At 42.5% G+C, this 24851-nt stretch overlaps 1 protein-coding gene across 4 annotated transcripts in view; it reads left to right on the top strand.

Moving 5' to 3' along the window:
- RALGAPA2 (Ral GTPase activating protein catalytic subunit alpha 2) overlaps positions 1 to 24851 on the top strand; it is a 459903-nt gene that overhangs the window by 370725 nt on the left and 64327 nt on the right. Inside the window, exon 38 of one of the 4 annotated variants that reach the window (XM_049869401.1) lies at positions 18623 to 18744. In XM_049869401.1, the coding sequence (XP_049725358.1) occupies positions 18623 to 18744 (122 nt within the window). Of the gene's footprint in view, positions 1 to 18622; positions 21447 to 24851 lie in introns of those variants that run through there. The other 3 variants (XM_049869403.1, XM_049869400.1, XM_049869399.1) reach the window with 3 other exon arrangements.

Here is a 24851-nt window from a genome sequence, read left to right as displayed (position 1 = left end):
GGGGGATGGCTCTGATTCCCAGAGCAGGGCCACAGCTAAGAGCTGGGCTCTACGTTAGACTGCTTGAGCTTGAGCACAGGCTCTGGGATTTACTGTCTGAGGGACCTGGAGCAAATCTCTGATCATCAGTTCCTGTTCTATAAAAAGAGGATAACATAGTACAGACCTCAAGAGTTGGTTGTGAGGATTAAATGTGATAGGCCTATAAAACAACTAGCACAGTGCCTGGTCCATGGTAAGCTCTCGATCGTTTTAGTTAGTATCATCATCTGACCCTAATCTGTGATTGGCGTACCATCAGTGGGGGTGCCCCTTGTGGGGGCTGGCTAACACCCAGGATGGAGCTCCATCTCTGCATGATGGACCAAGTTGCTGATGCCATACGCAGACCCCCTGTCTGAATTGCAGTCAGCACAGGGGCCTTTCCATGGAGTGCATTTGTAAGAGGGTGACCTGCACGCCATGTGTTGCCCATTGTCTCTGAGAATGACAGGCAGCAACTGTGCCTGAACCTCACCCTGGACCCCAGCATTTATTGTTTCTGAAGCCTTCCCTGGGAACCCTGGTGGCATAGTGGTGAAGAGCTCTGGCTGCTAACCAAAAGGCCAGCAGTTCAAATCTACCAGGCACTCTTTGGAAACCCTATGGGACAGTTCTGTGCTGTCCTATAGGGTCACTATGAGTCGGAGTGAACTCAGAAGCAGTGGGTTTTAAGCTTCCCTTGGTTTCCTTGTGTGGAGTTTCCCTAAGCAGTAGTGTCACAAGGACCGTTTACGGGGTCCTCACCCCAGCAGACTTCAACTGGGGGCTGATTAGAAAATCAAGACTGTTTTTCAGCTCCTTTTGTTGGAAAGCACTGCCAGGACATCTAGTCTACTGGCGCTGCTAGACTTCCAACAAGACAAATGATTTTTAACAGATACATATATACGTATACACGTGTGTATATATATACATGTGTATTTTTTTTTTTTTCTTTGCACAACCTAGAACCAAGATTAGCAGAGGGCACAGAACAGCACAGGCAAGTCTGCTCTGGAATCAGAGCAAGTCATTCCAGCAGCCCCTGGCAATTTTTGCAACCAACCTTGAAAGCAAAATATAAAAACCTCCAACCACATCATTTAAGTAACTTATGTATACTTCCTGGTCAGCCATTCTTCGCCTAATTGAACCAAATGCTGAGACAGATATAAAAGAAAGAGAAGAAGTGCCTTTTGCAGTCCAAAACCACTTTCCCAATCACAACATGAATGGAACAAGTGTTCTCCGTCGCACACTGACCATGTTTGGTTCACACGGGGCCGCTGTGTTTGGACAGTCCTGGCCACGCCAGCAGACGGAACCACTATTCAGGTTGCTTCGCTCCCCGCAGATCCACGTCTAGCCTCATTTCGTGTGATGGTGGAACAGACCCTTGTATCTGCTTAGTGTGGCTTTTGCCTAAATGAGCCATTGCTTTACATGAAAGGTCCATCACATACAGGCTTTTTTTTAATAGACAAAGGGCTAATTTTCATTTCAAAAGAACTCTCGCAAATCAATAAGGAAAGAACAAATAGCCCAATAGATAAATGAGCAAAATACGCGAATAGGCAGATGGAAGAAGAAACACAATTGGCCAGTAACATATGAAAAGACGCCAGTCTCACTTATAATTAAAGAAACGAAAATTAAAACATTAAGCTACTTTTTTTTTTTTTGAAACAGATTGGGAACATTTAAAAATTTGTCCTAATTTGGAACCCCAAAAAGCTGACCCTAAGACAAGTATCACGTGCTGTTTTTAATTGCCAAAAATCAGTTGCTTTAATAGTAAGTGACAAACATGGTTTTATCACATCTGCTCACAGAGGATCTTTGTGTTGTTAGAATTCCCCAAAATTTCCAGTTAGGTTTCAATAATAGTGGTCGGTTTTGTTTTGATTTGTTTTTGTTTTTCTGCTCTGACAAGTCGGGGTGGGGGGGTGGTATGGAGCAGGGGATTGGGTTTCAGGTGCAGGCATCAGTGATTGCACTGTGTCATTTAGGTGTCCTGTAGCACCCCATTTTAGCCATTGGCACAGAAACTGAAGGGGCCGGAAGTGGTCATGCGGCACCCTCCACCAGGGATCCTTTCCTTGGTCTCTAGGTTACTTTCACCTGGTAAACCCCTAACTTTTCTTGAAGTTTCTTCTTGTCATCTGATAATTTGGTGAATATCTTCTTGGAAAACTCAGATGCCTTGAAGCCATTACTATTATAGAAATTCTAAAATTATAGTCTGTATTCATACTATTTCTATTTATTTAAGTTTTCTTTAATCTTTTCTGAACGCTTTTATTTTTCTCTTTTTTTTTTTAATTGTACTTTAGATGAAGGTTTACAGAACAAACTACTTCCTCATTAACTAGTTAGTACATATATTGTGACACAGGTTAACAGCCTCACGACATGTCAACACTCTCCCTTCTCAACCTTGGGTTCCCTATTACCAACTTTCCTGCCCGCTCCTGCCTTCTAGTCTTTGCCCCAGGGATGGTATGCCCCTTTAGTCTCGTTTTGTTTTATGGGCCCGTCCAATCTTTGGCGAATGGGTGAACCTCAGGAGTGACTTAATTACTGAGCTGAAAGGGTGTCCAGGGGCCATACTCTCAGAGTTTCTCCAGTCTGTCAGGCAGCAAGCCTGGTCTTTCTTTTTGAGTTAGAATTTCGTTCTACATTTTTCTCCAGCTCAGGACCAGCTATTGTGATCCCTGTCAGAGCAGTCAGTGGTGGTAGCCAGGCACCATCTAATTGTACTGGAGTCATTCTGGTGGAGGCCGTGGTAGATGTCGTCCATTAGTCCTTTGGACTAATGTTTCCGTTGTATCGTCAGTTTTCTTCATTCATCCTTGCTGCCGGAGGGGTGAGAACAGTGGAGTATCCTAGATGGCCACTCACAGGCTTTTAAGACCCCAGATGCTACTCACCAAAGTAGTATGTAGAACATTTTCTTTATAAACTATGTTATGCCAATTGAGCTAGATGCTCCCTGACATAGTTACGATTTTTAAATGCACAGAAGTAAAAATTAAATGTAGTTCAAACTTAAAATGTTCCCAAAATTGTTTTCAGAAATGAAAAATCAAGAAAATGTATACAGAGCTTGGTGCAAATTCTTTGGACCACAAGATTTAATTCTGCCATGCCTGAGCCCAGTCCGGCTTCATGTCAGCCTAAGGGGTTGATTATGGGCAGCCTTTGACAATATTTCAGTAGCATGATGACCAGACTATCAGCCACAAGATTTTTTTGTTCTTGTCAGTTTTGTTTTCTTACTGTCTGTCATATCGTCATGATTCTATTTTATTGTTAGAATCAACCTAGATCTAAGCTAATCTGTAAGTCACATGCAGGTGGCTTTGCCTTCAACATCACAGTGACTGGGAGGTGAGGCCAAGATGGCGGAGCAGTCAGACACTTCCTGTGGTCCCTCTTTCAACAAAGAGCAAGAAAAACTAGTGAATTGATTATATATGACAATCTAGGAGCCCTGAACATCAAAAACAAAGTTGAAGAATCAGACTGAGTGGCCGGGGGAGGGAGAAAAGGTTCAGAAGCAGCAAAGAGTTGCCAGACCTGAGCTGGTCGGCACCAGCAACCTGCAGGCTGGGTCAGCTAGCAAATGAGGGGTGAGGCAAGCAGTGGTACTCAGGTTGTGTTTTCCACATCGGGAGAGACCAAAGAGTAGAGAGTCTGCTCAAGCCTGTAGAACCAGCAAGAAATGCCATTCAATCAGCAAAAGATAAGTACAAGCATGTAACCTACCATGAGAATCAAAAAAAAAAAAATCCTTTTGGGAAGTACCTCTCTCCCATTTAACTGCCCCCTCCTTGCTCTGCTCTGGGTCCCGGTCCAGCTTCAGTGATTGTTGCACTCCCCGGGCTGGAAGTAGGACCCATCGCACACCCTGAGTCTTTCTCCCGGCTTTGGAGAGGGAACAAACTAACAAATACAGAAAAAGTAATCTGCCCAGCTCCCCTAAGCTGGGAACTCAGGGCAGGTATAGCCCCTTTGCCTAGGTACAGGCATCAGGGGTCCATGGCCTTTGAATGCCTTTCACCTCTGCATAGACCTGTGTGGGCCCATTTCAACAGCTAGGCCCTCATTAGCACAATAAAACAGGGTATATACCTGAAGCCTATTCTCACCTGTATCATTTGTAAGGGGGAGTGGCAGATCCGTGACATTTGACACCATCCTTGCCCATTAAGCAGGGTTCTCACCTACCCACATCAGGGGACTGAGGACTGGTGGCTCCACACACTCCACCGAGCCACCTGCAACAGGGGTCCAAGAATAAGTGGTGACTCCCAGTCCTTACAACCAACAGCATTGGGTGCCCATAATCCAGCTGCAAAACCCATCTACCTACACGCTCTAAGGAAAAGGGATATGCCTTCCACCCAGACACTCAGGCAGCAGGCAGCCACCTGCCTTGATCAGCACATGACCCCCTACTGCAGCCAGATACCTGTGCCTACTCCAGTTACCACTGCCTGTCTAGGACTGTAGGTGAGATCCTGCACCACACACTCAGCTGCGGACAACCTGGACACCTGAGCTGAATCCACATACAAAAAAGTCAACAAACTCTTGGGCTCACATACCTAGTGACCTGGAGACAGGACATGAGAGCTTCAAAGACACCAATAATCAAACTAGCTCAATGACCAGCCTGTTTGGGCATATCAAAACAAAACAAGAAGCTAGGACACAATAAGCAAACATGATAACTTATTGATGGCTCAAAGACAACAGTCAATAACAAATCACATAAAGACACAGACTATGATGACTTCAGCAACCCACCAAAAATGAAGAAGAAACCTGGGCCAAAGGGGACAGAAGCTGGATGAATGGACACAGAAATACAGGGTGGAGAGAAGGAGTGTGCTGTCTGGTTAGGGGGAGAGCAACTAGGAGTATATAGCAAGGTGTATATAAGTTTTTGTATGAGAGACTGACCTGATTTGTAAACTTTCACTTAAAGCACAATAAAAATTTTAAAAAAAGAAACCTTCTGGAGGAAGAGAATTTCTTGTAATTACCAGAGGTAGAATTCAAAAGATTAGTACACAGAACTCTTCAGGAGATCAGACAAAATGCAGAACAGGCCAAGGAACACACGGACAAAGCAGTAAGGGAACTTAAAAAGGTTATACAAGAGCATAATGACAAATTTAACAGGCTGTAAGAATCCGTAAACAGCAAACAAATCCAAAAGATTAACAATAAAATTTCACAATTAGACAACTCAGTAGAAAATCATAGGTGCAGAATTGAGGTAATGGAAGAATTAGTGAGATTGAAGGTAGAGCACTTGACACCAACTTATTTGAGGAAAAATCAGATAAAAGAATTTTAAACAATGAAGAAACCCTAAGAATTCTATGGGACTCTATCAAGAGGAATAACCTACAAGTGATTGGAGTACCAGAATGGGGCAGGTAGCAGAAAACACAAAGAGAATTGTTGAAGATTTGTGGGCAGAAAACTTTCTTGATGTTGTGAAAGATGAAAAGATATGTATCCAAGAAGCTCATTGAACCCCACACAAGATAGATCCCAAAAGAAAGTGACCAAGACATATTATAATCACAGTCGCCAAAACCAAGCATAAAGAGAGAATTTTAAGAGCAACTAGGGATAAACAAAAAGTCATCTACAAAGGAGAGTCAATAAGACTAAGCTCTGACTGCTCAGCAGAAACCATGCAGGCAAGAAGGCAATGGGATGACATATATAAAGCTTTGAAGGAAAAAATTGCCAGTCAAGAATTATATATCTGGCAAAATATATGATGGCAAAATTAGGGCATTTCCAGATAAACAGAAGTTTAGGAAAGTTGTAAAGACCAAACCAGAATTACAAGAAATACTAAAGGGAAGCCTCCGATTAGAAAGTCAGTAACCTCAGATAACAACCAAGGCTAGAACACAGGACAGAGCAACCAGATGTCAACCCAGGTAGGGAGTCACAAAAATAATCAAAGCTAAAACACTGAAAATAGGGAAACAGAGACATCAGTATGTAAAAGATGACAACATTAAAAAAGAGGGACTAAAGAATGTAGTCGTAGATCTTTCCTATGGCAGGGGAGTCAAGATGATATAAAGAAATAAAAGATTAGTTTAAATGTAGAAAAATAGGGGTAAATATTGCGGTAACCACAAGGGAAACTAACAATTCTACACATGAAAAGAAAAACAAAGATTCAGCAAATGCAAAACCAACAATGAAAAAATACATAAAGAAAACAACTAGCACAGGAAATTAAATGGAACAAAGAAACTGTCAACAATACACACACACAAAAAAAAAGACATCAAAATGACAGCACTGAACTCATACCTATCCATAATTACACTGAATGTAAAAGGACTAAATGTACCAATAAAGAGACAGAGAGTGGCAGAATAAATTAAAAAAGTGATCCGTCTATATGCTGCCTACAAGAGACGCACCTTAGACTTAAAGACACAAACTAAAACTCAAAGAATGGAAAAAATATATCAAGCCTACAACAATCAAAAAAGAGTAAGAGTGGCAATATTAATCTCTGACAAAATAGTCTTTTAAAGCAAAATCTACCACACAAAGGATAAGGAAGGGCACTATATAATGATTAAAGGGTCAGTACACAAGGAGGACATAGCCATAATAAATATTTATGCACCCAATGACAAGGCTCCAAAATACATAAAAAACTCCAAAGGCATTGAAAAGAGAAATAGGCAGCTGCACAATAATCATAGGAGACTTCAACACACCACTTTCAGTAAAGGACAGAATATCCAGAAAGCTCAATAAAGACACGGAAGATCTAAATGCCACAAACAACCAACTTGACCTCATAGACATACTCAGAACAATTGACCCAACAGCAGTCAAGTATACTCTCTTTTCAAACGCACGTGGGACATTCTCCAGAATAGACCACATATTAGACCAAAAAGCAAGCTTTAACAGAATCCAAAACATCGAAATATTAACAGAGCATCTTTTCTGACCATAAACCCATAAAAGTAGAAATCAATAACAGAAAAAGCAAGGAAAGAAATCAAATACATGGAAAATGAACAACACCTAGCCCAAAAACTACTGACTTATAGAAGAAATTAAGGATGGAATAAAGAAATTCACACAATCAAATGAGAATGAAAACACATCCCACCAGAATCTTTGGAACACAGCAAAAGCTGTGCTCAGAAGTCAATTTATAGCAATAAATGCACACATAGAAAAAAAAGAAAGGGCCAAATCAAAACATTAATCCTACAACTCAAACAAAGAGAAAGAGCAGCAAAAGAAGCCCTTGGACACCAGAAGAAAGGAAAGAAGAATTAGAACAGAGTTAAATGAAATAGAGAATAGAAAAACAATTGAAAGAGTTAACAAGACCAAAAACTGGTTCTTTGAAAAGATCAACAAAATCGATAAAGCATTGGCCAAACTGACAAAACAAAAACTTGAGAGGAAGTATATAACTCGAATAAGAAATGAGATGGGCAACATCACAACAGACCCAACTGAAATTAAAAGAATCATAACAGTATACTGAGAAAAACTGCATTCCAACAAATTTGAAAACCTGGAGGAAATGGACAAATTTCTAGAAGCACACTACCTACCTAAACTAACACAAACAGAGGTAGAACGACTAACTAAACCTACAAGAAAAAATTGAAAAGGTAATTAAAAAACTCCCAGCAACAACAAAAAAAAAGCCGTGGCCCTGACAGCTTCACTGGAGAATTCTACCAAACTTAGAAGAGTTAATTAACACCACTACTAAATGTATTTCAGAGCATAGAAAAGGATGAAATACTCCCAAACTCATTCTATGAAGCCGGCATAACCTTGATACCAAAGGCAGGTAAAGACACCACAAAAGAGGAAAATTACAGACCAATATCCCTCATGAACTTAAACGCAAAAATCCTCAAAATTCTAACCAAGAGAATTCAACAACATACAAAAAAAAAAAATTTCACCATGACCAAGTGCAGTTCATACCAGGTGTGCAGAGATGTTTCAACATTAGAAAAGCAATCAATGTAATCCATCATATAAATAAAACAAAAGTCAGGAACCACTTGTTCTTATCAATTGATGCAGAAAAGGGATTTGACAAAGTCCAACACCTATTCATGATAAAAACTCTCAGCAAAATAGGAATAGAAGGGAAATTCCTCAACAGAATAAAGGGCGTTTATACAAAGCCGACAGCCAACATCATCCTAAATGGAGAGAGTCTGAAAGCATCCCGCTTGAGAATAGGAACCAGACAAGGATGCCTTTTATCACCACTCTTATTCAGCGTTCTGCTGGAGGTTCTAGCCGGAAGAATTAAGCTAGAGAAAGAAATAAAGGGCGTCCAGATTAGTAAGGAAGAAGTAAAAGTATCTCTATTTGCAGATGATACAATCTTATACACAGAAAAATCCAAAGAATCCACAAGAAAACTACTGGAACTAATAGAAGATTTCAACAGAGTGTCAGGATACAAGATAAACATACATAAATCAGTTGAATTCCTCTAAACCAACAAAGAGAACTTTGAAGAGGAAATCACCAAATCAATACCATTTACGGTAGTCCTCAAGAAGATAAAATACTTTGGAATAAATCTAATAAGAGATGTAAAAGACCAATACAAAGAAAGCTATAAGACACTACTGTAAGACACCAAAAGAGACCTACATAACTGGAAAAACATACCTTGCTCATGGATAGAAGACTCAGTTCTGCCCAAAATGATCTACAGATACAATGTAATTCCTATCCAAATTCCAACAACATTTTTTAATGAGATGGAGAAACAAATCACCAACTTCATATGGAAAGGGAAGAGGCCCCAGATAAGTAAAGCATTACTGAAGAAAAAGTGGAAGGCCTCACACTACCTGATTTTAGAACCTATTATACCACCATGGTAGTCAAAACAGCCTGGTACAGAATTGAGAATCCAGACATAAATTCAACCACCCGTGAGCATCTGATATTTCACAAAGGCCCAAAGTCTGTTAAATGGGGAAAAGATGGTCTCTTTAACAATTGGTGCTGACATAACTGGATCCCATCCACCCAGTGCCTTTGAGTTGATTCCGACTCATAGCGACCCGGCATAACTGGGTATCCATCTGCAAAAAAATGAAACAAGACCCATGCCTTACACCATGCACAAAAACTAATTCAAAATGAACCAAAGACCTAAATATAAGATCTAAAATGATAACGATTATGGAAGAAAAAATAGGGACAATGCTAGAAGTCCTGATATGTGGCATAAACAGAATACAAAACATGACAGTGCACAAACACCACAAGAGAAACTAGATAACTGGGAGCTCCTAAAAATCAAACACCTATGCTCATCCAAAGACTTCACCAAAAGAGTAAAAGGACAGCCTACAGACTGGGAAAAAATTTTGGCTAGGACATATCCAATCAAGGTCTAATCTCTAAAATCTACAAGGTACTACAAAACTTCAACCACAAAAAGAGATATAACCCAATTAAAAAATAGGCAAAAGATATGAACAGGCACTTCACCAAAGAACACATTCAGGCAGCTAACAGATACATGAGGAAATGCTCACGATCATTAGCCATTAGAGAAATGTAGATCCGAACTACAGTGAGATACCATCTTATCCCAGCAAGGCTAGCATTAATCCAAAAAACAGAAAATAATAAATGTTGGAGAGGTTGTGGAGAGATGGAACTCTTAATACACTGCTGGTGGGAATGCAAAATGGTATAACCACTTTGGAAATCAATTTGGCACTTCCTTAAAAAGCTAGAAATAGAACTACCATACAATCCAGCAATCTCACTCCTTGGAATAAATCTTAGAGAAGTAAGAGCTGTCATACAAATAGATATAGCACACTCATGTTTATTGTAGCACTCTTCACAATAGCAAAAAATGGAAACAACCTAGGTGCCCGTCAACAACGAATGGATAAACAAATTATGGTATGTCCATACAGTGGAATACTACGCAACGATAGAGAACAATGATGACTCCTGGAAACGTCTCATGACGTGGGTGAATCTGGAAGGCTTATGCTGAGTAAAATTCGTCAGTCACAAAAGGACAAATATTGTATGAGACCACTATTATAAGAACTCAAGGAAAGGTTTATACACAGAAGAAAACATTCTTTGGTGGGGAGGGAGGGAGAGGGGAATTCACTAACTAGATAGTAGACAAGAATTATCTTCGGTGAAGGGAAGGACAACACACAATACAGGGGAAGTCAGCACCACTGGACAAAACCAAGAGCTAAGAAGTTTCATGAATACAACCAAACACTTTGAGGGACAGTGTGGCGGGGTGGGGGTCTGGGGACCACGGTTTCAGGGAACATGTAGGCCAATTTGCATAACAAAATTTATTAAGAAAATGTTTTGCATCCAACTTTGGTGAATAGCTTCTGGGGTCTTAAAAGCTAGTGAGCAGCCATCTAAGAACCATCGATTGGTCCCAACTCACCTGGAGCAAAGGAGAATGAAGAACACCAAAGACACAAGGAATATATCAACCCAAGAGACAAAAGGCACCACATAAACCAGAGACTCCACCTGCCTGAGACCAGAAGAACTAGATGGTGCCCAGCTACCACCAGTGACCGCCCTGACAGGGAACACAAGAGAGAGTCCCTGATGGAGCAGGAGAAGAGTATGGTGCAAAACTCAAATTCTAATAAAAAGACCAGACTTAATGGTCTGGCTGGGACTGGAGAAACTCCAGAAGACATGGCCCCCAGACTCTGTGTTAACCCAGAACTAAAACCATTCCCAAACCCAACTCTTCAGACAAAGACTAGAGTGGACTATAAGATATAAAATGATACTTGTGAAGAGTGTGCTTCTTAGTAGAAGTAGATACACAAGACTACATGGGCAGCTCCTGTCCGGAGGTGAGATGAGAAGGCAGAAAGGGATAGGAGCTGGTTGAATGGACACGGGAAATCTGGAGTGGAAAGGAGGAATGTGCGGTTGCCTTATAGGGATATCAAATAGGATCACATGACAATGTGTGTATAAATTGTATGAAAAGCTAACTTGAGCTGTAAATTTTAACCTAAAGCACACTAAAAAATAAATAAATCAGAGTGACTAAAGAGTTTGTGTTGGGTAATTCAAGTTATGTTATATTAAAAGATACCTAGAATATATTTGATTTATATTTTAAAGCCATTGATGATAAAGTTAGAGTTTAAAATCCATGTGTATTGCTATTTAATTGTCTACTCTTTCTATATTTTCCCACAAAAAAGATTCAAAACCTTTAAAGACAGTTCTGCATTTCTAATTGTTTTACATTTACTTATAACTTCATGGATATTAAATGCCAACAAAATGCCAGCAATGGTAGTTTCTATAATTAAGATTGTGAGTATATTTTTGAGTTTCTAACATACCAGATCTTTAGGATGAGTGAAGATCTGTGAAGGGAAAGCAGCTCAAGTGACATTGACTCTGTTCCTTCCAGAAAATCAAGTTCTTGGCTTAAGTATGGCAGAACGCTTAGGTTTTCTATTGTTCATATTGATTCTTTACTTCTGTCTTTTCCTCAGCTAAATAGCCTGTTGAATTTTTTCTCACTCAATTTGACAGCACTTTCTCTAAACTTGAAATAGGCCGAATGACTGATTTCCTTATCACTTGTATTTTTACTGATGTGAGACTTTGAGCAACAGTGTCACAGAGCATTTTCTCACTTGGTGATTTACAGAGGTGAGGTGCTCCAGGAGAATTGGAGAAGATGGAAATGGAAAATGCTATAATTAAGGATGTGCTGCTTCACAAGTCAATCCCCTGGAAGAACTCACTTGAACATTTCTAATAAAAATACAAAGCAAATCCATGGCACCCGTGGAGCGTCTCAGGTTCTCCGGAGTGAGACCTTCGGTTTCCTCTCTGTAAGGGCATAGGAATATGAGAAAACAGCTTCTCCAAAAGGCTGTCATTTACTAGCTTACTTTTCCATTTCCATTTGTTTTTATCATTTCCTCAAAATTATTCTTAAACCTGGTTATTTGGATATTTTCTTTTTTAGCAGCAGTAGACTCCCTTTCTTGCTAGGAGTGTATCACTAGGGTTTGAAACCTAATCTAATAGCTTATACCTCCATGTGTTCAGTTTCCTTTTCCAAAACACTCATTTTATTTGGTTACTTTGTTCAGTAAAGTCATCCACTTTGTCTGTTACCCTGCTGTGACATTGACTTAGGATGATTCATTTATTTGGGGTCTTAAATTTGTGTTCTATTGAAATACAAAAAAAAAAATCTTTGTGAAAATTATGTACGGCTTTAGGATGTAGTTGGCTTCTGCTCCTGCCTTGGTTATTATGAAATTTTATCTGTTTATTTAGAAGTATCAAATGCCAGCTCAGCACACCTGCATAGTACCCACTGGGTGCGGATCCCAGGGAAGTTTCTGGAGATAGAGAAGTGCACTGGAGCTGAGGCTCTGCGTGGTTTGCATGCTCCTTCCAGAAATGTGCCTCCCAAGGGTTTGGACATTGCTGTCTTCAATTCTTCCTTGTCTCCCTTTCCTGCTCCTTTACTTCTGCCTTTGAAATGGAGGTTGGGGCGGGGGGCTGGAGGGAGGGCAGGCTTCTCAGCATTGCGTTCTCCCCATTTCTCCTCCAAGATCATCTCCTTATCTCCAGCCCAGGACTCTCTGCTGAGTCCCAGTCACAACCCCCGTGATGCTTCCCCCTAGATGTCACCCTAGACACCTCAGACACAGTCAGCCCTGCCTTCTCTCCTCAGGTCAGTATCTGCACTATTCATTGAGTTACCTAGGCCATAGTTCCCACAGTTTGGGCCCTCTACTTTACCAGCCATGATGTCCTTTTCTAGGAATTGGTCTTTCCTTATGATGTGTCCAAAGTAAGCAAGCTGAAGTCTCGCCATTCTCACTTCGAAGGAGCATTCTGATTGTATTTCTTCTAATACTGATTTATTCATTCTTGTGGAAGTATCCTTTGTCAGCACCACAATTCAGATGCGTCAGTTCTTCTGTCTTCGTTGTCTAGCTTTCGCATGCATATGAGGTGATTGAAAATACCATGGTTTGGGTCAGGTGCACTTTAGTCATCAAAGTGACAACTTTGCTTTTGAAAACTTTAAGAGGTCTTTTGCAACAGATTTGCCCGTTGCAATATGTTGTTTGATTTTTTGACTGCTGCTTCCATAGACATTGATTGTTGTCCCAAGTAAAATGAAATCATTGACAACTTCAATTTCTTCTTCATTTATCATCATGTTGTTTACCAGCCGAGTTGTGAGAATTTTTGCTTTCTTCATGTTCAGTAGTAAGCCATACGAAAGGCTGTAGTCGTTGACATTCATCAGTAAGTGCTTCAAGTCATCTTCGCTTTTGGCAAACAAGACTGTTTAATCTTGCTGTCACAGGTTGTTAATGAGTCTTCCTCCAGTCCTGCGGTCACATTCTTCTTCATATAGTCCATCTTCTCAGATTATTTGTTCAGCATTCAGATTAAATAAGTAAGCTGAAAGTATAAACCCTGCCACCCACCTTTTTCAATTCTGAACCACAAAGTATCCCCTTTCTCTGTTGAAACATCTGCCTCTTGATTCTTGATTCAGGTTCCACATGAGCACAATTAAGTATTCTGAAATCCCATGATCCACACAGTTGAATGCCTTTGCATAGTGAACAAACACAGGTAAACAACTTTCTGATATTCTCTGCCTTCAGCAAAGATCCATCTAATATCAGCCACTATAACCTTTGTTCCACATCCTCTTCTGAATCTGGCTTGAACTTCTGGCATTTCCTTGTCAGTTTATACTGAACCAAGCCAAACCCAGTGCCGTCGAGTCGATTCTGACTGATAGTGACCCTACAGGACAGAGTAGAACTGCACCATAGAGTTTCCAAGGAGCGCCTGGTGGATTTGAATTGCCGACCCTTTAGTTAGCAGCCGTAGCACTTAACCACTACACCACCTGGGCTTCCTGTCAATTTATGGCTGCAGTTATTTTTTAATATCTTCGGCCAAATTTTGCTAGCATGTAATATTAATGATACTGCTTAATAATTTCCACATCCAGTTTGACTGCCTTTCTTTGAAATGGGCAAGAATACAGATGTCTTCCGGTTAGCCAGGCAGTTGTCTTCCAGGTTTCTTGACATAGACAAGTAAGCGCTTCCAGTGTTGCATTTGTTTGGGGAATGTTAAAAACTGATAAAATTCTTCCATGGTAATGTAGACAGAGCAGATTACTAAAGAAAATCAAAGATATCCAGAAGATGGCCTTCTAATTAGTAATTTGAATGTTCTCTGAATTATAATCAAGGAGAAAATTATTCTTTAAAAAGTACTTTACTGTGTATGATTTTTTAATGTGATAGTAATTCAGAACAGAATTTAAATTTCATCTTTTGTAGTGGATTTTTTAAAAGAACAAAGGGCAATGGCTTGTGCTGAAATGAGTTCTTGGGCTTGTGACCAGCCACCTCTTTCGCCAGCCTCTCTCCGTCAGGGGCCTCTGACCATGCACTGACAGGCATTATTGGAGCATTTGGTTCAAATTTCAACGAGTCTTACTGCGTGAAAAGAACCTTAGAAGCATTTTGCTGTCTAATTTATTAATCACCTTTTTTTATAGAAAGCAACCTGCCTTGAAGCCCTAAGAGCACTAGGTAAGGAAAAGTGAGATGATACTCCTCCAAGTTGCCCCTGCTAGTAGACCTTACAGCCTGCTCCCGTAAAGATTGCTGCCTAGGAAACCCTATGGCGCAGTTCTCCTCTGTCAGTGGGGTCGCTGTAAGTCAAAATTGACTCAGGGGCACCTAATAACAATAGTAGCAACAGTAGTTATACTAATAAATTCAGTTAAGATTCAGGAACTCCATTTTTTAAGGCTGCTAAAAGAAATTACTTTTGTTACCAGCAAACTCCTTGGTTGTTTCTGAGTGCTGCCAGGGTTATGGGGATTTTTTTTTTTTTTTCTTTGTCATGGTTTTACATGCCCTGGCTTGGGCCACAAGTGAAAATGAGTGAGGATCTCCTGGTCTCACCCAAGTTACTAATGGGTGTTTGTCTAAATGACAGCACCCAGTTTTGCACTGCTGACACTCAGGTGCAGCAGCTTGGGACCAGCCTGAGGCGTAGAGGGTGTGTGCTATGGGTGGCAAGATCCGAAGCCTTCTGTGAAGCAGCACTTCCTCCTCTCACACCCAGGTCTCGGAGCACTTTTTTCTCCTCTCTGTCTCCTGTGGTGCCTTACATTTAAGAGTCAGACCATAAATATTCATTAACTCACGGAATCTCAAAATTTGATTAATACCCCCTCTATACATAGTACTAGACTTTCCTCTGGGCCTTGACAGGGATATGTTCATGACAATTGGAGAGCGTCATCCAGGACGGGTTCCCGTGTGGGGTCAGTTGATACGGCGTTATACACAGCTTCCATCTGTAGGCTTGGCTGTGAGCTCAATTAACATAGCAAGCCGCTCTCCCAGATATGTGTCTGCAACAGCGTTTAGCAAGATGCATACACATTTCTACTTTGTTCGCCATTGTCCTGAGTGCTCTACGTGGATGTGTTGGACACAATGGGGCTTTCAGGAAACATCAGGACAATACTGGGCAAAGCATGACAGGTCTTTAGACGGATGCGCCTGCTCTCACCCAGGCCCGCAAGCAGACTGGACTGAAAGGGAAGCCATGAATTGAGTGTGGACTGCAGGCCATGGCAGTCCAAAGGCTCAGGTGGTTGTCAGCCCTAAGTTTAGCTCAGCTCTTTGAGTAATTTGTCACGCCTCGCTCGGCCCCTGCTGGGCCAGCACGTGCCAGCTTAGTGTCAAAGTGCCTGCTCGCCAGACATCCACTCAGGCCTAACGTCCTGCTGTTCCCCAACCAGCGGCTTGCTGGGGCCATGCACAGAGGGTCGGGCCACAGTGACAGCCAAGTGCTGTGCAGAATAAGCGTGTTCCTAATGAGACGCGAATGGCATTAGTGGGTCCCTCTAGAATTGGGACTGAGCAGGCGTCCCTTGCAGAGAAAGTTTGCCAGCCTGCTCATTAAGGCAAGTCACCAGGAGTTCAGCACAGTGAAGAAGCCAGTTCAGGCTCATGCCACCCAGGCCTTGGGCTACAGTAATCATCCACATGAAAGATCCTAAGCCATCAGAGGGGCCACTTTTGAAATATCCACACTCACTTTCCTTTAGAGAAATTTTGGACTAGCACTGTCCAGCAGAGCTTTCTGGGATGATGGGAACATTGTACATCAGTGTAGTCCAGGAAGGTAACCCTTACCACATGGCTATCAGCTGCTTGAAACATAGGCAGTGGAAGAGGAACTACTTTTTTTTATTTTAATTAATATTTAACTTACATAGCCACATATGGCTCATGGCTGCCCTCCTGGGCAGCACAGGCCCTGAATGCCTCTGCCTCTGCATGGTATGAAAATCACCCTGTGAATGCAGTGAAGGGAGTGGGGTGAAGGGGAGCTGCATGTAGAAGTGGGTGTATGTACTGTGCTAAAGGGAAACAGACAAGTGTTTTCCTATTTTAAAACACATTGTGCTCGTTGAGGGGCCCTGGTGCAGTGCTAAAGAGATTGGCTGCTAACCAAAAGGTCTGAAGTTCGAATGCACCAGCTGCTCCTTGGAAACACTACAGGACAGTTCTACTCTGCCCTATAGGGTCGCGATGATTCGAAATCAACTGGATGGCAATGGGTTTTGGTGGTTTACTGAAAGCTGGTTATAAGGGCATAATTGTCACCAACTTTATATATATATATATTTTTTTATTGTTGAGACTGTCCCCGGCAAAACAATTCAACAGTTTCTACATGTACAGTTCAGTGATGTGAATTACATTTGTCATGTTGTGTAACCATTCTCGCCCTCCTTTTCTGAGTTGTTCCTCACCCATTAACGTAAACTCACTGCCCCCTAAGTTTCCTATCTGATCTTTCTAGTTGCTGTTGTCGATTTGATCCCATGTAGACAGTTCTTAAAAGAGTTCAAGGCAGACATTTTTTATTAGTTAAGCTAAAGTGCTGTTTTGCTTTAAGAAGACTTCAGGGTATATTTTTGGTTTAAGTTTTAAAGATTATCTCAGGGCAATAGTTTCAGGGTCCATCCAGCCTCCATTGTTCCAGAAAGTCCAGAGTCCATGAAATTTTGAAATTGTGCTGTGCATTTTACTCCTTTTGATCAGGATTCTTCTATAGAATCTTTGATCAGAATTTTAATTAATGGTAGCCTGGCACCATCGAGTTCTTGTCTCATGGCAAAGGAGGCTGTTGTTCATGGAAGCAATTGGCCACACATTCCATTTCCTCCTCCTGTTTTCTGAGTCTCCTTCTTCCTCTGTTGCTCCATGAAAAGAGAGACCAATTGTTGTGCCTTGGTTGGCCACTTGCAAGCTTTTAAAACCTCACAAGGTAGAACAGAACCAGCTTATATTTTAAAAGAGACCATTTTACATGTAGCTTTAAAGTATAGTGAGAAATGCTGGAATTCCTTTTCCTCTTCTGGAGCTGCAGATAATTAATGATCAACGTACCCTCTGTTCTTGAAGAATTAGCATATTTTCCAAAGTGCTTAAAACATGTGTTTTAACTTTTGCATGGATAATGAGGAAGAGGGAAATGAGCCATCATGCTGACTTCTCCCAGTGCTAATTCATAAAGTCGTGTATGCAGTGCCTCCATCCACTGCCAGATTGTTCCAACGTTATCCTGTTATTGGAAGTGCGTGATTCACCTTCTGAGGAAGCAGAAGCCATATACAAAGGGGAAGATTTGCTTTCTGCCCTATGAAAGGCTGCCCCACGCAGGGGTCCTATTAAGACAGCTGGAAAGTTGCTTCAGTGCGTTACGCTTGTAAGTTTTATTGGTGACTGGTTTTTGATTACACATTTGAATGCTGTGTGTTCCAGACTGCAGTTTTAATTAAAAGGCAATAGACTTTTTTTTTTTATCACAGTGTGCACTCTTTGCTAGATTCTCCCACATATTAGTTCTTATTTTCTAATGCTCATAACTTATCTTGGTTAGAGGCTCTGACACCTGTCATAGCGTGTCTTCCTGACCTTCTCTCTTCCCAGTATCATGCATTTTCTTATTTTTTAAATGTGTGCGGAGTTGTATCGCCAATTCCTGCTTGCAGTATCAATTCATTATGTCAGTAGGCTGGAGAATGTTTTATCCAGTGAAGCAGGAAAGGAAGCACCGACAGTGGACCACTACTGTCAGAGATGCCCTCGCAATGCCCGTCTTTGTTTATTTAATCAGCCTCATTGATCTCTTGATATCGCCGTGTAACTATTGGTTTCCTTGTTTTTTTAATGATAACCGGTGTTGAATGCAACTGAAGTGCAAGAGAAACTTAGATCTCAAAGTCAGAATTTTCTTATTAATTATGACCAATATTTATTTTCTGAGAGGATGCTAGAGAACCTGCAAAATGCATCCTTCACACAAATGTAAAAGTCACGTAACTGTTTTAAAGCAATATGCACCAGCCATTGTTTGCCTGTCATTCTGCGCACGCGGTTGCGTTTGTTTCCTTAACCGGTTACTACAGCTACGAAGAGCGAGCTCTGTACCTGGAAGCCATCGTTCAGAATCACCGCGAAGTAGTGACATTTGAGGATTTCGCAGCCCAAGTATTCTCTCCCTCTTCCAGCTACTCCGTCAGTGGGACGGGTGAGTGTCCACATTATTCCCCCCTCACGCGCTTAAGACACATTCGAGCAGCAGATGTACACCTGTTTTTCACAGATAAATGCTTGCAAATATAACAAGAACATTCTCCCTCTGAATCAACTAATGAATATCAAAAGGAACGATGACATTCATTTTAATTTGTTTTGCATCTGAGCTGTTCACTCAGTTCTTTTCTTCAGCTATCCTGTTAACCTCCGAATCTAGCAAGGTTAATGAACTTTTTCTCAGTAATGTGCTCTGGTTCATTCAGGAGTGTGGGTTCCTTGCTGAGCTGGGAATATGTTGTTTAAAAGCGATGCCCAAATCAGTGCTTACTTATCAAAAAAGAGTTCCTCACAGTCGAAGCCGTTGCTACTAATGCTAAATGGGGATTAGGCTGCCAAGATACCAGGGTCAAGGATTAATGCAGGGGAAATGTAAGCACGGTGTCCCCCGGTCAGTCATTACAGCAGGGCTGCGGGACTGCTTTCTCTCTGGAGTGGTCTGTGTGCATATGGACAGACTGCTGACCGGAGCAGCACCTGGTGTGGGACCAGCTTAGAAGCTGGCTTATGATCATTTTAATTTATTAGGCCAGTGGAAGATTTCAGAAATGTTCGTGAATGTCCTTGTTTGTAGACTTTTACTTTCTTTATATTTCCAATTTGGAAATATATATATATATATTTGTACTGCTATTTAGACTGATTATATTACTTCCGTGGGTTTTTTTTTTTCCCAAACAGAATTATTGCTTGTAAATTTGTGCATGTAATTACAGATTAATTGCTGTTCAGAAAGTAAATGGGAGATTTAGTTAATGCATGTTGAAATTCTCAATGAGGGGCATCCTTCTCCTTCCCCTGGTGCTTAATAGATTTCTAACCCCTGTCAGTTGTCTCTGAACAGTGCTTTCTTCTCCCCATTCCGACTTGTTAACAAATATCTTACACACGAAGTGAAAAAAAATGAAATTCAGTGAAATAAATCACTTACAAATAAAATCAGCCATGCATCATTGTTTAACATCGCTGGCTTCAGTTCTTGCCTCTTGGAGCTTTGTCGGGAGATAAGAGGGAGAGGCAGGCACTTGTTCAGGGAGCCAGAGCAGCGGCAGAAGGCTGGGGAGATAAGCAAGCTGGCAGAGGTAAGGGGAGCCGCACATTTACATAATCACGCCTCTGCTTCCTGGAGAGGCCTCCAGAAACACAGGGATGGCCTCTATTGATCTTTGTTGGACTGGAATACTAAACAACTCGAGAAAAGCTTATAACTTAAAGCTTTGATTAATGTTTCTTTACATTAAAAAGTTGAACAGCTGTGAATTGAATTCTTTTATACACTCTGCCAACATTTTAAGACAAAAAAAAAAATCAGTTTCAAGGGGAATGAAGATTTCATATGCAGTCTGGCTAGAGGATTGAAATCGTTTCTGATTTTTAGGTGAAAGAACATGAAGGATCTGAGGCCAAGCTTATTTTTTTTTAAGATCCCATTGAACTTTTTCTCATCCTTGTGAGGTATTGGGACTTGATATTTCAATGGCGGTTTTGTGATTATGTTTTGCTTTTTTAACTTTGAGAAAGCTTTTCATTTCTTAAAATTTTTTTAGGAAACTTGAATAACAGGTAGGTGTTTACATTCCTTAAATCAACTGTTACGTTCTTATGGTTCTTGATTAAGATGCTGCGGAAACAAGTGTTGACAAACTGCATTTTCTGTGTGCATTTTAGACTATACAAACGAATATGATCTTTTATAAAAGTTCATATTTATTTAAACAAATTCAAATGAGTCAGTATGTAGGTAACAACTTAAGTGGGACTGAATGAGTAATTTGAGTTTAAGACCTATTACTTGGAGAGGATTGTTTCCAGGCATCTTCGAGAACGTCACATTACAAAAGTTACTTAACAGAATAAAGATTCCAACAGCACGTAAATGGCGGACACTGGGACCTTTACAAAAGGAATGTTGAGCTAAACATGGAACATCAGAACAAATGCTGGCCTTTCCTCTTTACTAATTATTAACGTCAGTGTTACATGTCATAATGTTAAGGATTAGGATGTTGGATGTTGAGTGACAAAAATGTTTTATACACACGTCACCGATACACAAGTGTGACAATAAGTTTGGGCTTAACGTTCTATATAAACACTTGTATATCTGCCGTAACAATTAGTAGGAAGGAGCTAGAAATGAACTTGACTTAGGTGGAAATTTGAGGGCAGTGCAATGAGGAGCCCTGGTGGTGCAGTGGTTAAGTGCTCGCCCACTAAACGGAAGGTCAGCAGTTTGAACCCACCAGCTGCTCTGCAGGAGAAAGATGGGGCAGTCTTCTTTTGTAAAAGTTACTACCGTGGAAACACTGTGGGGCAATTTTACTCTGACCTGTATGGTTGCTATGAGTGGGAATCGACTCAATGGCAGCAGGTTTACGGTGAGGGTAGAGTATTTCAGCACTGTCTACAGGCACATTTCACCACTGTCTACAGGCCCATTTCAGCACTGTATGCAGGCACGTTTCAGCACTGTCTACAGGCACATTTCAGCACTGTCTGCAGGCACATTTCAGCACTGTCTACAGGCCCATTTCACCACTGTGTACAGGCCCATTTCACCACTGTGTACAGGCACATTTCAGCACTGTGTACAGGCACATTTCAGCACTGTCTACAGGCACATTTCAGCACTGTCTACAGGCACATTTCAGCACTGTCTACAGGCCCATTTCACCACTGTGTACAGGCCCATTTCACCACTGTGTACAGGCCCATTTCACCACTGTGTACAGGCACATTTCAGCACTGTGTACAGGCACATTTCAGCACTGTCTACAGGCACATTTCAGCACTGTCTACAGGCACATTTCAGCACTGTCTACAGGCCCATTTCACCACTGTGTACAGGCCCATTTCACCACTGTGTACAGGCACATTTCAGCACTGTCTACAGGCACATTTCAGCACTGTCTACAGGCACATTTCAGCACTGTCTACAGGCACATTTCAGCACTGTCTACAGGACCATTTCACCACTGTGTACAGGCCCATTTCACCACTGTGTACAGGCCCATTTCACCACTGTGTACAGGCACATTTCAGCACTGTCTGCAGGCACATTTCAGCACTGTCTACAGGCCCATTTCACCACTGTGTACAGGCCCATTTCACCACTGTGTACAGGCCCATTTCACCACGGTGTACAGGCACATTTCAGCACTGTGTACAGGCACATTTCAGCACTGTCTACAGGCACATTTCAGCACTGTCTACAGGCCCATTTCAGCACTGTCTGCAGGCACATTTCAGCACTGTCTGCAGGCACATTTCAGCACTGTCTACAGGCCCATTTCACCACTGTGTGCAGGCACATTTCAGCACTGTGTACAGGCACATTTCAGCCCTGTATGCAGGCCCATTTCACCACTGTATACAGGCACCTTTCAGCACTGTGTACAGGCACATTTCAGCCCTGTATGCAGGCCCATTTCAGCACTGTCTACAGGCCCATTTCAGCACTGTCTACAGGCCCATTTCAGCACTGTCTGCAGGCACATTTCAGCACTGTCTGCAGGCACATTTCAGCACTGTCTACAGGCACATTTCAGCACTGTCTACAGGCACACTTCAGCACTATATGCAGGCACGTTTTCAGCACTGTCTACAGGCACATTTCAGCACTGTATGCAGGCCCATTTCAGCACTGTCTACAGGCCCATTTCAGCACGGTCTACAGGCCCATTTCAGCACTGTCTACAGGCACATTTCAGCACTGTCTACAGGCCCGTTTCAGCACTGTATGCACGCACATTTCAGCACTGTCTACAGGCCCGTTTCAGCACTGTATGCAGGCCCATTTCAGCACTGTCTGCAGGCACATTTCAGCACTGTCTGCAGGCACGTTTCAGCACTGTCTACAGGCACATTTCAGCACTGTCTACGGGCACACTTCAGCACTATATGCAGGCACGTTTTCAGCACTGTCTACAGGCACATTTCAGCACTGTATGCAGGCCCATTTCAGCACTGTCTACAGGCCCATTTCAGCACGGTCTACAGGCCCATTTCAGCACTGTCTACAGGCGCATTTCAGCACTATCTACAGGCCCGTTTCAGCACTGTCTACAGGCCCATTTCAGCACTGTCTACAGGCCCGTTTCAGCACTGTATGCAGGCACATTTCAGCACTGTCTACAGGCACGTTTCAGCCCTGTCTACAGGCACACTTCAGCACTATATGCAGGCACGTTTTCAGCACTATCTACAGGCCCATTTCAGCACTGTCTACAGGCCCATTTCAGCACTGTCTACAGGCCCGTTTCAGCACTGTCTGCAGGCACGTTTCAGCACTGTCTACAGGCACATTTCAGCCCTGTCTACACGCACGTTTCAGCCCTGTCTACAGGCCCGTTTCAGCACTGTCTACAGGCCCGTTTCAGCACTGTATGCAGGCCCGTTTCAGCACTGTCTACAGGCCCATTTCAGCACTGTCTACAGGCACATTTCAGCACGGTCTACAGGCCCATTTCAGCACTGTCTACAGGCCCATTTCAGCACTGTCTACAGAACCATTTCAGCACTGTCTACAGGCACATTTCAGCAGGTCTACAGGACCATATCAGCACTGTCTGCAGGCACATTTCAGCCCTGTATACAGGCACACTTCAGCACTATATGCAGGCACGTTTTCAGCACTGTCTACAGGCCCATTTCAGCACTGTGTACAGGCACATTTCAGCACTATATGCAGGCCCATTTCAGCACTGTCTACAGGCCCATTTCAGCACTGTCTACAGGCCCATTTCAGCACTGTCTACAGGCCCATTTCAGCACTGTCTACAGGCCCATTTCAGCCCTGTGTACAGGCACATTTCAGCACGGTCTACAGGCACATTTCAGCACTGTCTACAGGCGCATTTCAGCACTGTCTACAGGCCCATTTCAGCCCTGTGTACAGACACATTTCAGCACGGTCTACAGGCACATTTCAGCACGGTCTACAGGCGCATTTCAGCACTGTCTACAGGCCCATTTCAGCCCTGTGTACAGGCACATTTCAGCACGGTCTACAGGCACATTTCAGCACTGTCTACAGGCACATTTCAGCACGGTCTACAGGCCCATTTCAGCACTGTCTACAGGCCCATTTCAGCCCTGTCTACAGGCACATTTCAGCACGGTCTACAGGCACATTTCAGCACTGTCTACAGGCCCATTTCAGCACTGTCTACAGGCCCATTTCAGCCCTGTCTACAGGCACATTTCAGCACGGTCTACAGGCACACTTCAGCGATATATGCAGGCACGTTTTCAGCACTGTCTACAGGCGCATTTCAGCACTGTCTACAGGCGCATTTCAGCACTGTCTACAGGCCCATTTCAGCCCTCTGTACAGGCACATTTCAGCACGGTCTACAGGCACATTTCAGCACTGTCTACAGGCACATTTCAGCACGGTCTACAGGCCCATTTCAGCACTGTCTACAGGCCCATTTCAGCCCTGTGTACAGGCACATTTCAGCACGGTCTACAGGCACATTTCAGCACTGTCTACAGGCCCATTTCAGCACTGTCTACAGGCCCATTTCAGCACTGTCTACAGGCACATTTCAGCCCTGTATACAGGCACATTTCAGCACTATCTACAGGCCCGTTTCAGCACTGTACGCAGGCACGTTTCAGCACTGTCTACAGGCACTTTTCAGCCCTGTCTACAGGCACACTTCAGCACTATATGCAGGCACGTTTTCAGCACTGTCTACAGGCCCATTTCAGCACTGTCTACAGGCCCATTTCAGCACTGTCTACAGGCCCATTTCAGCACTGTCTACAGGCCCATTTCAGCACTGTCTACAGGCCCATTTCAGCACGGTCTACAGGCCCATTTCAGCACTGTCTACAGGCCCATTTCAGCACTGTCTACAGGCCCATTTCAGCCCTGTCTACTGGCCCGTTTCAGCACTGTCTACAGGCCCATTTCAGCACTGTCTACAGGCCCATTTCAGCACTGTCTACAGGCACATTTCAGCACGGTCTACAGGCCCATTTCAGCACTGTCTACAGGCCCATTTCAGCACTGTCTACAGGCCCGTTTCAGCACTG

Source organism: Elephas maximus, chromosome 25, assembly GCF_024166365.1.
Source record: "Elephas maximus indicus isolate mEleMax1 chromosome 25, mEleMax1 primary haplotype, whole genome shotgun sequence".
NCBI lineage: Eukaryota > Metazoa > Chordata > Mammalia > Proboscidea > Elephantidae > Elephas > Elephas maximus.
This window is presented reverse-complemented; position numbering and strand designations above follow the sequence as displayed.